Source organism: Labrus mixtus, chromosome 7 (genome assembly GCF_963584025.1).
Source record: "Labrus mixtus chromosome 7, fLabMix1.1, whole genome shotgun sequence".
NCBI classification, from domain to species: Eukaryota; Metazoa; Chordata; class Actinopteri; order Labriformes; family Labridae; genus Labrus; species Labrus mixtus.
Window position 1 is genome coordinate 29512295 of NC_083618.1, and position 18235 is coordinate 29530529.

Here is an 18235-nt window from a genome sequence, read left to right on the forward strand (position 1 = left end):
CATTGATGATTCTGAGTCTGAGGTTTCATGCATGAGAGGGGGGCGGACAAAAAGTCTAAAATGAATTCAAAGACTTAAAAAATCCATCATAAAAATAAGAAAGGTAAAACAGAATAATTTCTAACAAATGAGAAACAAACAATTCAACAAACTCATCAGTTCATGAATCAACTTGTTCTTAAATTATTTCCATTTTCTGATTATTTGATTAGTTTTTAATGTTTATTGTTTCATTTTAAAGACCCCCCCCCCCCTTTGGTTTGCTTAGTTTGAGTTAAGTCCTCACATTTGGATTCTTTGCATTCATTTTCTTGCATTTGACTTTAAAATTTGAATTTGCTCGTGCAAAACGTTGTCATGTCTTGCACCAATCAAGAAAAAGCTAAGACAAACACGTCATTAAATTTACTCATAAACAACAGCACCACGTCATCATATTATTCGATTTATTTCAAATACCTTCCAGAAAAAACAAAAACAAAAAAGGAAACGACATGGCTCGAACATTCATTTTTCATTATAAGTTATAACTTATTCACATTAACATTTTTGTCTGTGAGATACACAACATGGCGATGATTCACATTTTAAATAACATTCTTTTATTTCCATAGCCTATTATTTACACGTCCATCGTGGAGACGGGACGGCGCCTCCCCCTGTGTGATGCTTGTGACTGTGCAGGAAGAGAACAATCCCCTTTTATATTCCTATAGTGTGCGTTAAGTGTACGTGTTGTTGTAGTCTTCTGGTCCGCTCTGTGACCCCCTGCAGAGGTGCATGCTGGGACACATATTACCAGAATATTCCACCTGTGCTAGGCTTTTAAAACACTTGTCCATCCAGGCTACAAAAAGCGGGCCGTGGGCCAGTCTGTTTTTTTTTTTTGTTTTTTTTGAGGCCTCCTTTAGCCTGCAGGTGGAATAATTGAAATGCATTCTGGGACATTAGCAGCAGTGACCCTCAGCTCTGCAGCTCTCTGGAGGCCTCTTTGGCCGCGCTGAACACGTTGTTGTCGTGCAGTTTCCTGATGTGCTTCTTCAGGTCAAAGTTGCGGCAGAAGCCCTTGCCGCAGGTGGCGCAGGTGAAGGGCTTCTTGTCGTTGTGCGTGTGCATGTGGAAGGTCAGGTTGTAGACCTGGTGGAAGGCCTTGTTGCAGATGGAGCACTTGTACTGCTTCTCCCCGCTGTGCGTCAGCTTGTGGTTCTTGTAGTTTCCTGAGGAGAAAGAGAGAGAGTGACAATGAGTATAAGAGGAAGTCAAGATAAACACTGAGTTACCTGCAGAATTATCTGATCACAAAAATGACCAAAACTTAACGACACAATCTCATCATGAATTCGGTCATGTCTTCAACATTTTGTCTAACCAGCGGTGTGACTCAAGGAGAAGTCTGAGCCAGCTCTTTGCTTTTTTAACTTCCTGTATCCAAACTTTAACACAACCCCTAAACATTAAAGGAACGCTCTCGTTGAAGGGTATGAATGACATCACAACAAAGCTGCATCATCTCATAGAATAGAATCAGCTTTATTGGCTGTGTATGCTTAAACACACACACACAGAATTTGTCTTCTGTAACTTTGCTCTCAATGTACAAAGTCAAACATTAAACATAATATAAGCAAAAAAAAAACACTAATATATTCAAGGTTAATGTCCTAAAGTGTGTTATTGACAGTGTAAAAGCTTTTTTTATTGACCAAACACAACTTGTAAGGTTACACGGGGCATCAATAAGAAGCTCTGGGAATCAATCAAATCGAGCTCTGCAGCTTTAACTGCACATTCTGAACATATCAGACGTTCTTTTTCTTCTTGTAGAAATGATGCAGCCGGTGGCTTTTTTAGCCTAAAGCTGTTTTAACAAATAATTCAAAACACCACATGCATACACCTGCACACATTCAGGACACTGTGGTTTTTTAAATATTTGCACTCTTTGATACTCGGGTCCTTCCCCTCTGATCACTCATTTATTCTAACTTTATAAATTGACAGTTGACAGTTTGTTTTTTTCTGCAAATGTTTCCTTCATATCATTTAATTTGTTTGTCTTTGTTACTGATGTCTTTGCTCTTTCTGTAGCTCTGCTCATCTCCCTCCATCATCCTGTCATAGTCATGTTTTGTTGGCACTTTTCCTACACGGTAATAAATAAATATATATATATAACAGCCTATTTGCACTACCAAATTATCTAAAGGTTTTTTATATTTTTCAGCCTTCATGCATGTTGTAGGTTTTTTTGTACTAGTTCTTTAAACTAAAAAAGGTTTAAAGGAAAGTCACTGATAGCACTTGACTATATAAAATGTGCACACACAATTGCATAAAAAAGGAATTGCAATAAAAATAATAGTAATAATAGATCCTTTTCCAGAGGAAATATCGCGGGATCATTTTAAAGTGTTGCATTAAGGAGGAGGGAGGACGGTGTGATGTTTAGGAACCTCAGAAGAAAGTGAGGATGAAAGAGACCCCTCTCTCTCTCTCTCTCTCTCTCTCTCTCTCTCTCTCTCTGTCTCTCTCTCTCTCTCTCTCTCTCTCTCTCTCTCTCTCTCTCTCACCCCGCCAAGGTCAGCAGTTCACAGTGAAGTTAGAGCCTCCTCTCGCTCCTTTGCTCTCTTGCCCAGCCTTCATTAATCAGGGTTTTGTGTGTCGAAGTCAAGAAGTTGTCAAACTTTGTCAAAATCAAGCGCAAAGCGATAAGTGAACACAAAAAGAGGTTCCCCGGTTCCCCTGACTGTGCCGGGGTCTGCAGCAGCTGACCCAGAGCAAATGCTGCCGTCTCCGAGGGAGAATTAGTCCGTGGAAAAGTGACATGTCCTATTTCCACTGATCGCTTCAGTCTCATCGCGGGGCCTGCAATTATTTCCCCTTTCATTAAACTCTCACAGATCACTCAGAGCAGCAGCAGCATATGCTTCTGCTTTTAGTGCTGTTTCTTTTTTTATTTTATTTCTGCAGCTCTGAGGATTCCTTCACAGTGAGCTCACTCCCTGCAGTAGCACAGGAATGTGTCCCCTCTCTCTCTCACACACACACACACACACACACACACATCATTTAATCCAAACCACTGCACCCCTTAAGGACTGTGGAAGTGTCTTTGTTTAAAAAAAAAATCCTGTTTCCTCATGCCAAATTAAACACACGGGAATGACAGCAGAGAATCCCTAAACTCAAAGTCTAATGCAGGGAAAAGAGAATCCTGATACCAAATTGGCAAAAACTGTCACTCACTGAGCTGCGAAAATCTTATTGTATCCAAAGATGTCAGATTATTTCTACTACTCACAGTGCAGGAAATATTCTACAGTCACTTTTGACCGATAAACGTCGAAGACAAATATGATGCTTCTTTGTTCAAATAAATTAATAAACTGTTAAATAAAAAAAGTTTAAATAATTCCTGGTCTGTTTTTTTTTTTTTTGTTAAATTAAGGACGCATAATATCCCAAATCAAGAAGAAAAAAAATCAAGACTTAAAAAAACGAAATGAAGACCAAACACTAAACATCGAGTTTGTTTTTTTGTAATATCAAAATAATTTCAGAGGAAACAAAATTCGGAGCTGAATCCAAAAAAGGAGGAAACTCCTTCATAAATCCGATAATAGTCCCGGTCATGCAGAGCTTCCTTTTTTTTGAAAGATGACATCATGTTGATTATTTACCTTTCTGGTGGAAACCTTTCCCGCAAAACTCGCAGACGAAAGGCTTGTACCCGGCGTGGATCCGTACGTGAGTGTTGAGCGTGGAGCTTCTGTTGAACGCCTTCCCGCACTGGTTGCATTTATGAGGCTTTTCCTGAAGCAACAAGGTGACGTTAACAAATGATATAAAATAAGGAAAATCCACAGATGTATTTTTTTTTTAAGTGTGGTTAAATTAAAGAATAAAAAAACAGCGAGTCTCACCTGTGTGTGGATGATCTTGTGTCTGCACAGCGTGCTGGCCTGACGGAATCCTTTCCCGCACACTTTGCAGACGAAGGGCCGGGCCCCGGTGTGCACCGGCATGTGTCTGGTCAGATTGTAATGCGCGTTAAAAACCTGCAGAGAACACAAACACACCAGATCAATTATTAGGAATTAATATGGCAACAACAGCAGCGAGACCTCCGTGCGTAAAAATATTTAATTTAGAGTTTATTTAATTTTCATTTTCGTTGAATTAAGGCTTCATGATAATTCTTGATTTTGTATGTTTTCGTTTTTCGTTTTCATTTTTATTTTAGCGGATTCTAACATTTAATTTTAATGATTTTATTTTGTTAAATCACTTAGAAATTTAAAAAGGGAAACATGTAATTCGAATTTTAGGCTACATTTGAATAGAAAATAAAAACAGCAGAAACGTAGGCCGACAGCAGCCTCAGAAATAAAACAGACTCATATGAATGAAAATACCTTTCCACAGACTTCACATGTAAAGTTTTTTGGTTTTCCGTCTGCCGGGCTGCTGCTCAGTTTGCTGTGCGTCTTGACGCCGTTCTTCTCCGCGCTCAGGCCGTGGTTCTCCTTCACGATCTGGTCCAGCTGCCCGGGCAGATGTTCCTTGTGCGGGTACTGCGGAGTGGGTAGCTTCTCGCCCCCCACCCCGGCCAGCTTGGCGTTCTCCAGCAGCAAGAGTCTGTGGTGCGCGGACAGGGAGGCCTGCGCCTGCGAGCTGGAGAACCAGTGTCCGGCCAGCAGCTCCGACTGCTGGTACGCAGAATCCAGGTAGTTCAGGTAGTAGAGCGAGCCGGCGCTGGGCACGGCCACGGCCTGGTGGATCACCTGCGGCTTCACCACCCTGCTACCCGAACTCAGTAGCGGCTGCTTCAAACCCGACTCCACTTTGCCGCATATGCCGCAGTTCCCTTTGCACGGAGCGGCCGCGGAACCGCAAAAAGTGCCCCTGAAACTGGCTCTCCACAACTCCGAGTAGTTCATCAGCGCCTTGGCTTGCAGGTCGTAGCTGAAGGGCTGCAGCGGGATCATGCAGGGGATCGGGGAGCAGAGCCCGAGCAGCTTCTTCCCCTCCGCCCGCTCCTCCGCGCTCCCCTTCGGCTCCGAGCTCTTGGACATGATCCGGTCTATGGAGAAGGCCAGGGTCTTTGGAGCCGCGGAGGGTCCGGTCCTCCCGCAAGACATCACGGTCTCCACAGAGGCAGAACTTGCCATTTTGTTGTTCCTCTTGTTTTTTTTTTTTTTTTGGTTGTTGTTTTGTTTACGGCAGAGCAGAAAACTTGGCGTGAGAAAAGTCCCGGTGCTTTTTAGTCCGAATCCGCTCCTGCAGCTGCCCCGCGTCCTTTCACTCTGCTGAGCTCCCGGCACCGCAGACAGGAGGGCACATCAGTTTAATAAGCACCTTGCTGTCACAGTGTCACGCATTTGCATTCAAATGGCCATTCCCCCCCCACCCCGCAACAATAGCATCCAGGGGTGATGGATTAATGCTCATTAACTAGTGCACACAAAATTAACAGGACATCACTGAGCTCGTTTGGAGGAAGAAGAAGAAGAGAAGGAAGGAAAAAAAATGTTGTAGTCGGAGCTCCTGGAGGATGCAGGAGTGTAAAGTTGAGTCTGTGTTGGGAGTTTAGCTCTTTAATGGTCCGGTGGGTGTGGAGAAACCAGCCGACTGCTCTCTGTCACACACTGGCAGCGCCCGCCCCTCATCAGCGCGGATCACTGTCTCCTGACATCAGCGGGCACCCGAACTCTTAACTGGGTGACAAGGGAGACGCCCTCATCAACCTGCCACCCTCTCAAATAAATCCACACAGGGGCTGGCACGAGCTTGAAAGGCCACCATATGTCATCTCAATATGAAACCAAATAAAGAAAGAAATACGATCAGAAATGTAGTTGTGATTTTTTGTTTTTTTAGAAACACCTGAAGCTCGATTTTCTTGCTTTATTTTGTTAACACCCTAATCTTTTCTTTTTCTTTTTCCACTTTGGGAAATGTTTTCGGTAATCCTCTGAGATGATGGGAGCCCTCCTTTTCCACGCCGGATTATATACTTACTTACTATTTGTATAAATTCGAGGACGTCCAATTTCCACCTGTTTAAGAGCGCAGACTCCCTTTGGATCCTATTAAACGCTGTTCCTCCTTTCCCTCCTATTGAAAAGAAGCAATTTTCCAGAGCGATTCAAGGCTCTACTCAGCGCAGGGAAGAAGAAGAAGAAGAGAAAAAAAAGAGAAGCTCTTTCACTTTTAGCCACTAAAGCGCTGCGTGAACCTGGTTTTGTGTTTTTTTTTCTTCCCCTCCTGAAATGGAAGGACGGATTAAAGGGGGAGAGAGGGGAAAGGAAAAAAAAAGACTTTAGCCTGGACAGAGGTATACACACGGACAAATGAAAAGAGTTTTTTTTTTCTCTCTAAAGAGGCACAGGCAGGCCTACAAGGAGTTTGCTGGAATCCACAGCAGTGTTGTTGTGTGGGAGTTACAATGAGCAGCAGCTTCTCTTTGGCAGCGTTCAATTCATGTGTTTGCAGGGGCCATTTTACCTGAAAGGGGGGAGGGGAGGGGGGGGGGGGGGTGTTTACATGGGCAATAAATAAAAATAGCAATTAATATTACAATTATTGCATTACCTCTATGCATATCTAATAAAATAATTTCCCTGCGCAAATCTTGCATTCTTCCCCAAGCTGTACTTCACGATCTTGAATTTATTGCATGCATAGACAGTTCAAAGATCCGGATGCATGAAAAAATCACATTTAAATCAGAGACTGTAAATATTAATGGAAGAAGCCTGAGTGACGTCACCCGTCTGTTCCTGCAGGGGGCTTTGGAAGCCTGTCGGTGGCGGTCTCCATGCTGGAAATCCTGTCTCAGCCTAACCCCAGTAAAGCTAACGACAGGCTGGAGCTGAGGCGGGTTTTAAACCTCAAAACAAACCACCTGCGCCCACCTGTCAATCATGTCAGCTACACGCCTTATTGTGAATAACTCTCATCCTTCATCAAATCAAAATAGATGATTTATCAAAAGATTCAACCCTGTACAGTCTCTCTCTCGCTCTCTCTGTCCTATCTCTAAATAAAGGCATACCCCCCCCCAAAAAAAAAAACAACCTGTCCTATGCATAATTAGCACACTGCAAAGTCACCAATAGAAACGAATGACCCGACCACATGTGAAACATTTATATGAGTCTAACTTTAAGTCAGAGCCATGACTTTTAATGTTTTTAATGAGTTTTTGTCTATTTACATAATAGATTCTATTTATCTTGTGTTGTAAATAAATAAGAAATGAACACAAAAATATTATTTAGAATTCACATGCAGCAGAAACATTTTAAATAGAAAAAAAATCAAGATTTCTTTAAACTCGGCATGCACAGTTAAGATTTATGTCAACAAACTACACCAAATATTTTTTATTCTCAGCTAGTTTTTTTTTTTTAAAGATATGTTTTGGGCATTTTTTCCTTTATAGGACAGCTGTAGAGAGACAGGAAGTACTGGAGAGAGTGGAGGGATGAAATACAGCAACTGATGAGGCTGGATTCAAACCCAGGGCCGCTGCAACGAGGACTATAGCCTGTGTACATGGGGCGCACGATACAACTTTAAGGCCATCGATGCCCCTTATTCTCTGTTTTTATTACCTTGATATGATTTATATCAAAACTCCTGCAGCTCTTTTTATTTTTGGATCGACAACATCTAAAGCCGTCATCATTGGATTCTATATCGTTAAGTTTGGGGCTTATGATGGGATGTGGACATGTGCTCGTTTACTGAAAAATGCTCCTTTTAGAAATACTTCAAACCCATTTTTTAACCATTTTATTTATCGATTGAACAAGTGAGATTACTTTATTTACTTGCTGTCCTTCATAAGTCGTTCCTGTGCATGCATGATATGAACTTGTGTGCGTGTGTGTGTTCATTTTAACTAAAATATTTAAGACTTTAAGACTTTGCCCTGTCCTATTAGATCTCTGCTCAGACAGTGCAACAGAATTTCGTTGTACACTGGCCTGTATACCGACCTCTACAATGACTATAATCATTTTCTGAGTTTGTTCTCAGCCTCAAAAGCTTCAACTTCCCTTCAAACTTATTCACAAACTGGCCTAAGAATATTTAGTCTTGCCTCATAAAATATTTTTTCCTAAAAATGTGATTTAAGTTGAACATCTTCCCAAATTTCTAAGATTTCTCGTCAAGAATATTAATTAAGACTTGTGGAAACTTGCTTTCAGTCACGTGACCGGGTTGGAGGCTTGGGGGCCAAAAAGAGCATGAAAGACAACAGCAGAAAAAAAAAGATATTTAGATGAAGTGCAGGTTACGGGCTCCTGCAGGTTACAGGCTCCTGCATGTTAGCATCAACACAAACAACAACTCCTACAGCTGTGAGAAGAAGTCTTTAACACGTCTTTAAGTCACTCGCTAAAGTATCGTAAAGCGACTGACTGTGAGAGCATTGACTTGTTGAGAGATGAACGACTACCAGCTGAGGTGGAGCCACAGCCGCCCCTGTATATAAGCGTTCCTAATTATCTTCTGAAAATCCAGGATGGATGATCAACATTCATGATCGAATAGAAAGGCTCACTTTAAAATCAAATTCAAGGCCCTTTAATTATGTAGATTTACAAGATGTATTCAAGTACTGAACACATGTACTCCAGTCTTCAAATCAGATTTGCATAAAGACAACGTTAGTCGTGCAGAATTGATTTAGTCTGTTCATATGTAGCCACGTTTTAGTCTGCTTTAGCCGCTCTCTTCGGACTTTGAAGTCGCCACATTGATTTAAAGAAACGCTCAGAGAGCTTGAAAACAATTGTGAGAACAACAAGTGAATCAAAAAGCATAAAAGAGACCATGAAAAGTCTGACTGCTTATTGTGCCTAAAAAGCTACTGCTGTTTGTTATTAAGAAAACACATGTGCTCATGCATTACCCTGTAGTTCAGTTTTTTATGCATTTATTAAAGGGGACATCTAATTTATTAAATTAATTATTTTTCCTGCAAGTTGAAAAAAGTTTATCGATGACACTTTGAGGTTTTGCTAACAAGAAGCCGCCATGCTAAACTGATTTCATCCTCATCAGCCGCTGGCGCTCCGTGTAACTCTGTAGGTGGAGGAAGGCCGTGATTCACCTCAGGCCCTATAGACGTCGTGCCGTACTTAGCCCAGCATGCCGCTGTCCTACAACACTAGTCTTCCTGTTAATAACCTTTAAAAGACGTCCCCGCGCTGTTTTGTTTTACACCTGCAGCCCAGCATGGAAGGATTATGCTCTTTGTCTCGCTGCCACTCATATGTAAATCGGGCAAAAATACTCTAATTTGAGTTTACTCAGGCACAATTGGCGGCTCATCCATACAATAAACATTGATCCTATTGCTGTAACCCGGGCCCCTCCATTCACCTCCAACAGCAATTAGCTCAAGTATTGATTTAAGGGACTCTTGCTTGTTGCCTGCAGGCATGCGAGAGGGGCACAAAAACCAGCTGGATGCAGCAAAACCCGACAATGTTCAGAGTTAAAGTTTTTTCATGCAACACTGTTTCTCAAGCGGTTATAAATGACATTACTGAAAGCTACAACATGTCACTTTCCACCTTCAAATAGTAGTTTTAAAGATCGATGTCGTAGCATTGCGTCTCTCTGTGTCTACAGCCTGATCGCCTGTTTACCGCACTATGTAACTTTGGCAGCGGGTCGAGGTCATCGTGCAGCTTAACAGCACTAGTTCACACAGCAGCCTTCAGTTTTTTAAAAAGAAGGCAGCTTGTCTCTGTATGGTACGGATACAATGGCCCACTACCCATTCCCCTGCTGGCCTGCGCTCACACCGCTCCAGGACTAACCGGGTCTGAGCACGGTAACAGTAACATCTTGTAGAACGTCAGAATACAACACATTGGCTTTATGTGATCATGAAGCGTGCTAAGTTTGTAAGACAGGCAGACTAAGAAATGGACGCACAGTCGAGTCTGCATCTGAAGAGACTACGACTGCATTTACTGACATTTTGACTTATTTTGAGTCATTTTTGTCGGATGCATCCAGAACACTCGATGTACCTGTGCTTGTGCTCGTGCATTAGCAACTGGACCGTGATGAAGCATACCTCTTCCATCCATGCCAGGAAGGGCCAAGGAAGTTTACCGAGCATGCTTGGGCATGGTATGGATGGCCTAGTGTGATTGCGCCCAAAGAGACAGAAGAAGATATATAATCTTTGTCACTAATGGTGACAGAAAAAAATCCTCTCAGGAGCTTTTATTGTTTGTGAAATCAGGTTTAAATTTGAAGAAGTCTTGGACGCAGAGTCAGAATTAAGTTTATTGTCAAGTATGTTAACACATAAGGAATTTGTCTTGGTGCAGAATAGAGTTGTAGTTCTCCAAATCGGAGAATTGACTTTTTGAAGGTCTCGGTCTCGCCTCGGAATCAAAAGCATTTTTACTCGGTCTCAGACTGGGCGGACTCTGGATTTTAAATCAAGAGCACCACTGATAGACCATTTTTCCACGTCATCAACGTGATTAGGAAAGGAAAGGAAAACTCTTCTTTCTAAAATAACTTTTTATCCCTCGGTTATGACCGCAACCTTCCCGGTGTTAAAGTCTGAGTGAGTGACACGCCCCCTAAACACAAGATGATGATGATTTTGTTCGTGATATTTATGGTCTTGGACTTGTCTCGGAGCACTCCGGTCTCGGGTATGTCTTGGTCTAGGTTGGTGTGGTCTTGACTACAAAACTAGTGCAGAAAACTGAAATACACACATCAATATGATCCAAATATGTGCAATGGAAAACTATACAGTGTTGCAGAAAGGTGCAGGATGATCTTCTACCAACACTGTGTGATATCTGTAGAGCTGGCTCTTCCTGTGAAGTAACTGTGAGTGTGTGTGTGTGTGTGGGGGGGGGGGGGGCATGAACTCCACGCTGGTGTCAGACTCACCTGGAAACATCAGATCCCTCCGTATAAGTTAGTACAATCCGACTTCCACGTCAAACCTGCCGCTGAGGAAGTAACAAGCTGATAATGTTACCCGAGTGAAGCCTCGCACATCTCCGTACAGGAAATCACAGACAGTTGTCCTCACACTCTTTCACCCGTGGTGACAACTCTCACTGATGTTTAAACTTGAGCAAATGAGACAGGAGCGTGTGACTATAGGGAGGGGGATTCTCCCACAGAAAGTGCTCATTTTCATCCTGCTGGTGTCACATGTGATTCCACTTAAACCTTCAGGAACAGAGGGCTTCTGACTGAAATAGCATGAATTAATTGGGTGTTATGTTATATTGTTTATGTGCAACATTGCTGAAAAACAACTTTCTAGCTCTTCTGGTTTTTCTTTTCAACTTCTACAATTCACTTAGCAGACGCTTTTATCCAAAGCGACGTACATCAGAGAGTAAGAACAACACAAGCAAGGATCTAGAAAAAAAGGGAACAATGTCAGTAAGAGCAAATGATCAGCTTTGAGTCTGATTGGACACACAGGTGCTGACAGGAAGTGACCAGAGGCAAAGCACAACATTGAGGGCAGTTCTTGAGAGCTCTAATCAGTATAGAAACCATCTTATAAGTCGTCGTTATCAAACAAAAACCATCGTCATTACCATCATCATCATCAATAATATGGAGACCATCATCATTAAGTTAGTAGGTATTCATGAAAGAGCTGGGTCTTTAGCTTTTTCTTAAAGGTGCAGAGGGACTCTGATTTGTAAGCAAGCAGCAGAGTTTTAAATTTGACTTAACAGGTTTCTCCGTAAGATGGTGAAAACAAATCGAGGCGGTCGGCCCGGGTTCGAGTCCAGCCTATGGCTCCTTTTCGGCACGTCATCCCCGGCTTCTCGCTCCCTGATTTCCGACTCTATCCACTGTCCTATCTCTCCACTAAAGCCACAAAAAGCCCAAAAATAAATCTTAAAAAAAGCATTTGTAGCCCTCACACTTTAAAGTGCAAATCCTGCAAAGCCTTCATATATTGTGCATATCTTTCTGAGTGTATCTGATTTTAAACTAAATTAGTGACAATCGTCTCAGACAAAAGAATGATTTATCGATCTTACAGCTCGTTTAGCGTGCAGCTTTCACTTTTCAAATCAGATCTGTAGTTTTTGTGGCAGCAGCAAAAAAAACTGTGAAGTGCTGACTTGGAGCGCTCGGTGTCAGCTTACTTCCTTCTTTTTGCGCTGAAAAGAAGACCAAAAAGTTTTCTGGCGACGGGTGGACAACAAAGAGGAAAACCTGGAGTGTCAAGGCGATGTGGCGAGTTTGTGCTGGGAACAGCAGAAGTGACTGTTTGACTGGATTCCTGCGTGAGGCTTTTTGTCAGCCTGAGTTTCCGTCCTGCAGCGTTTTTTTTTTTTTCTTCAGCCTGTCACTTCTTCACCTGGCCTCCTGAACAACATGTTGACCCCCTCTCCATCAAACACACACACACACACACACACACACACACACAAACACACACACACCGCCAGCTGCCATGTGGCCTGTCACACTGCCTCACCTTAACCACCACACAAACACACACACACACGTATACATATATATATATATATATATATATAAATATATTTGTGGGAATTTTCTGGGCTTTATTGACAGGATAGAGTCAGAAATCAGGAAGAGAGAGAGTGGGGGAATGACATGCGCTAAAGGAGCCACAGGTCGGATTCGAACCCAGGCCGGCCACTTCATAGCTTTATTTATATAGCACCTGTGCTGTGACAGACAAAGCAAATACAGAAACACAACAACAGAACAGAGATCAACAGAGGGACCAAACAGAGAGGGCAAAATTGTAAAAATGCAAATAACAGGAATAAGGTACGAAGAGGCAGTTCAACACAATGAAGGAAAATTAGTTTAAAATCAACCAGGAGAGAACACAATTAAATTTGAGGGAGAGTGAGACGACATCACATCACAGGCTGTAAACACAGAATGAAGATAAAAAGAAGCGATAAACGGGACATTGGTTAAATGAATAAAACAACAGAGAGCTGAAGAATTCAAAAAAGACTAAGAGCAGTAAAATGAATACAGGGAGGGAAACATTTAAAGGCTAAAACATTTAAAGAAGAGAAAGATAGGATTACAGCCTCATACATGGGGTGCACGCACAAACCGCTACGGCACATGCCCCTAATTTTACTTCTTTTTTTTAAAGGGATGAAGATTCACTGGAACCCCAGAAAACAGCAACCGGCTCCACAGTAAAATTTCTGCAAGAAGTTGGCGTGATCTGATGAGTGGAGGCAGCTAGGAACGAGCGAGCGAGCAGGGGAGGGTGATGGTGTTTGTATCATGCAACTTCGATCTTTGTGCAGGTAATGAAACTACTTCATTATGTTTCCTACTTGCCAATATCGCCACTTATCTCGCTCACACTGTGGATAAGACTGTCATTAGAGCATTGGATTCCGTCTGCCACCTCGGCGCCTCCTTTTCACGTCATGTCTTGCCTCCTGGAAAAAAACGTCCTGCTGTGTGTGACACGAGTGAATAAGCAACTCAGGAAGATTTCAGGTGCACGTCGACTTAAAGAAAATGGGCCTTAAAATATCAGCGTCTAAATCACTCTAATCACACTTTACCTATCCTAAAGAAGAAGTCTTATCTTAATCATGGACACAAATGCTGCTGAACAATTCCCCCCTTTAACGAGCGCTGCAGCACAATGACCTCACTTTACAAATATGTCCTAAAACACACTAAGACACACACACACACACACACACACACACACACACACACACATGCTGGGGGGGGGATGTATTTTCTGCAGAATCTCTTTTTTCCTCTCGCTCAGTGTGAGAGAGTGGAGATAACAGACATCGGTTCAATAAAGCAACCACTTGAGCAGCCTGCCCCCTCAGTTCACTTCAGTCCTCTATTTCCTCGGCAGATTGTCAGCACACATTGCCCCCCCCCCCCCCCCTCTCCTCCTCTGGGGGCCGGCCTTTGATGCCCCCCTCCCCCCCACCCCCGTCTCCTCGAGTGTTGATGTTGAGAAGAATGAAGCGCTGAGACAAAGAACTGAACATCCAAAGCTGCCCCGGCACCTTTTTTTTTTAAGGTGGTTCATGGGAGGAGATGTCAAACGCTGTGGGATGATTATTTAGTTTAGGCCACTTTAACTCAGATTCATGTGAGTGACCAGTCTGGTACCTTTTTAGTTTTCTATGTGTCAAAGTGAGACGTGCTCACATCAGTCAGTGAACACTAATGCACTTACAATATGTTTTCAATGAAAGCTTAAAAAACAAACATCGTGTCAGACATGAAGTATATCAAACTAGGACTGTTTGTCCATTTTGGAATTCTTTGCCTGTGGGAATGTTGTTGAATTTGTACGATTGCGTTTCATTTTTTGATTTCTGCTTCAGTGAAGGATTGAAGCAGTTTCTGCGTGATTTATTTTCTGAATTTGACGAGGTCATCTCAGGTGTGTGTGAGTGTGTGTGCTGTCCTGTGGCTCTGGAGTGAGTCAGGTAAAGACGAGACCCTGGGCAGTCTTAAAGGGACAGAGCGAACCCCATGCATCAGTGCATAAAGGCCTGCAGTCACAGTTTTCCCCCTGAACTCTTTAAAATGCATTTTGAGGATTTGAGTCAGAACTGGTCCAGAGGTCAGAGAATATGCAGATGACGCTTCCTGTCCAGGTTCATCTGAATCTCTCAAACTAAAAAAGGTCCATTGACAGAACCGGCCCCTTTTTGGAGGCCTTGAGGTGGAATTATTCTCTCTAAAAGTTGATGCATATAACTGTGCACTTTAGTCGAGTCGTGCACTTTAGTAGAGTCGTGCCTCAATGCAAAGAACTGTAAATAACTTAAGCTTGAATAACTTAGCTTGAATAATCTTTGATGCACGGCAGAGAAATTATTACATTTCATTACGTTCATTGAACTAAAGCATTTAGCAAAACCTGTCTGAAACCGCAGTGTGTTGTTTTCACATGAGTGTATAAGAAGATTTTAAAGTCAGTGTGGAAAGAGCGGTGAAATAAAGAACTAAAAATAAAGACATTTTTGATAACTGTAACTTCAGCGTCGTCTTCAGAGGAGCCATGGTGTTACCTTTGAGGCGCTCGTTTACTTCCTGTGAAGAGTGGTCGATATGATTGACTTCGCTCTGATCAGCTCCTTCTGTGGAAAGTGTTCAAAACTCTGAGATGATTGGTCCTTGTCCTTTAAGGGTAACGAGTCATGAATATCAGGAAGGAATCATTTCAACCATGTAGGACAACAATGTGATGCTTTTAAAATAATTAGTAATAAAAACTGAAATATGATAGAATGATCAGCAAAAATAGATTTTTCTTTGTGTCAGCATTCAGGACGTGGAAAATATCTGCAGAAAGAAAGGAGTGTGCACAATCAAATGTGCCTGCAGGGGGGGGGGGGATTAACTTCTGACATCCATCTAATAATAACAGTGGCCTCAGCAGACCCAGTTTAAGACTGTGATACTGTTGATCCCCATATGGGCTTTCACAATAAATGACTATGAAACAGGACAAACAGTCCTGGGTAATATTCATCCCTGAGGTATAACACAATCTGCCCTCGTGTCTTTGCCTGAATATCGAGCGAGATTGCTTTAAACTGTAAGCTACTCATGGAAAAGATCTAAAATTAATCAGCAGGCTTGTTCGTCCCCTCTTAAGGCCGCGATAAGAAGGTTTTTGGTGCACGGGGAAGGGAAACATAAGAGGCTTTGGGGGCCGCTCATATTTAAAGAATCTGACATCTACCTGCCCTCTCAAATGGCGGCCAATTTTTGACACTTCTGGCACGCGAAGCATAACGGCCGCGTCTCTCTGGCTCTGTTTTGATGCTGTTTACCTTTAAAGGACGTCTAAATGAAATTCCTCCTCCACAACAAAATCACAGACCAATTTATTTGGCAGCTCGAGTGTCTGCACATGGGCTGATTTTTCTCCTCATCTTTTTCATTTCCCCGTTGCCATTATCCACACGTATCATGTCGGAGACGGCTTGATGGACTCGATGTGTCGGAACGGCTCGTTCTCACATCGGTATCACTGCAGGACTCCCCGCCGTACAGCAGCGGCCTGTCAGCGCTAACACTCGGGGCCAGCTCTCTCGCTGTGATGGTCAGTTGGAGATTCGTTGTATTTTCATACAGTTATGGTTTCCCATTTCCCCCTCTTGATTGGAGCTTAAAAGCCAAAGCAGCTCAGGTCGTGCCGGCGTAAATCTCCAGGCCCATTAATCTGCCCCGGTGTCGTGTCTCGCCCAATCATCTCCTCATATTTGAGGTGGAAATTAAATGAGTGATATTGCCCCGGCAAGCTCACCGACACCGCAGATTGAATGTTAAAATAGGTTGGCTGCTTTGTGCGTTTGCTGTTGATGATTCTCTTATATACAAGATATAAAGGAGACGCGTCTGTGGAGACAGTGAAGTCTCTCTGTTGCTTTAACTCAAATGGCCTTTCCCTCCTTTGTATTCTGCCTCATAACCTCTGAAATGTCTGGCAGGATGAATCACTGGGTATGTGAAACACGATTTGAAGTGATGGTTTGACAGATAGAGCCGGACACTGACTGAATAATGATTTGGTCATTTTCTCGATTCATTTTTTTGGGCGGGGTGCTTGATGGGAGGATTAATATCAGTTTTAATTCTGTGCATTAAGCTCAGTTAAGTCTGAAACACGCCTAGCTTAGCATAACGACCATCGGCCCAAAGAACTCTCAGCTCTGACACACTTGAAGTTGTTTAAAGGTGAATATTTTCCTCCTCAGCTGCAGTGTTTGATTCCAGTCTTTTTTGTTACCCTGTGCTGATCTTTTTGTTGGAAATCACAAAGATGAATCTGATAAATGAGGGTTTATTTTTGAACATAACAGGTCACATCAGCTGTAACTAATTTACATTAAACCTGAGTGACTTGGTCATGGACCACGATTCATTTGGCTCTGATCAGGTTTGTGTGCACTCTTCAGTCGGGGTCTTCATTTTACCAAATATCATCTGTAAGGGCAGAAAACATGCTCTGTGACCGTGGAGTTTCATTCATTGCGTTAACGTCTTCTCCCTCCGTTAAGGTTCCCAAAAATTTCAGACCACTTTACATGTTTGTAAACCAAATTTCCCAAGTTCCTACTTTTTTTTAATTTATTTTTTTTAGATTTATTTTTGGTATTTTTCCCTTAGAGAAAGGATAGAGTCAAAAATCGGGGGATGACATGCGAGAATGTAGCCACAGGTCTGATTTGAAGTCAGGCCGCCAGCTTCGAGGACTACAGCCTCTGTACAAGCTACTTTAGCTAAATTACCACTTTTAAAATTACAAATACAATCAATGCCACAATGGAAGAGCCGCCTCTCACATATGAATAGGAACAATGCTAAAACTCTGGTTTATTTTTTTAATCTTGTCGCATTAACAAAAGTCCACTTATTTTACTTAAATTAAAAACTAAAGGTTTGGGGCGCAGATTGCCCAGCGGTTATGTCACACTTCATGCACAGAGGCAATGGTCCTCCATCTGGGCGGCCAAGTTCAAGTCCGAAAATGATGCTGAAGTCAAGTGCAAAAACCTGCAGTGTATCCAGTGTCCACTTGAGGCTGGTTGCAGACGCCCTGTAAGTCACATCACATGGTTATTCTATCACTTTTAAAATGTTTCAGGTCATTATTATTTATCACCTGAAGAAGACATCTGGTCAAAACGTTGTGATCGTGATGGAATCAAATCTTTTGGTTGGCCTTTGAGTAAGTGTGCCGGCATATCTCCTCTCTCAGTCTGCTGTTTTTGCATTTATCCTGATCAACACTTATTTTTAATCTAGAAAAAGTACTGAAAAAATTCATCTTCATTGGAACCGATTTTTTTATGAAAGTGAAGTATATAAAATATCACATGTTGAATCATATCTGGACTCATCATGGTACAAAAAACTTCAAAAACAAATTTGAAGCAAGCAGCCTCATAAATCTGATGATACATTAATAAACGTATCGAGCGTTATAATCCTCCAGGGAGAAAGTCAAATTTCACTAGTGGTCTGGTTCACCTCAATTCCTCCCAAATCTTGTTTTTCTCTTCTCTTCCAAGAAGGATTTGTTTCCCTCGGTCTATAACATAATTAAAAGATATCCTGTCTTCTTTTAATTTGGGACTATATAATATCTAATCCTCTCTTGACTTCAGTCTTAGCTTCCATCTTGGCCTCTTGATTTGATCTCCTA

At 42.3% G+C, this 18235-nt stretch overlaps 1 protein-coding gene across 1 annotated transcript; it reads right to left on the minus strand.

Annotated features, from left to right (window-relative positions):
- Positions 1 to 432: 432 nt before the first annotated feature.
- Positions 433 to 6367, minus strand: fezf2 (FEZ family zinc finger 2). The gene is made up of 4 exons (XM_061041503.1): positions 4416 to 6367; positions 3924 to 4058; positions 3681 to 3813; positions 433 to 1217 (listed from the first exon to the last, which is right to left on the minus strand). Exons 1-4 carry the CDS (start codon positions 5169 to 5171, stop codon positions 964 to 966), a joined length of 1278 nt encoding a protein of 425 aa, XP_060897486.1. The 5' UTR covers positions 5172 to 6367; the 3' UTR covers positions 433 to 963.
- Between the last annotated feature and the right edge of the window lie 11868 nt (positions 6368 to 18235).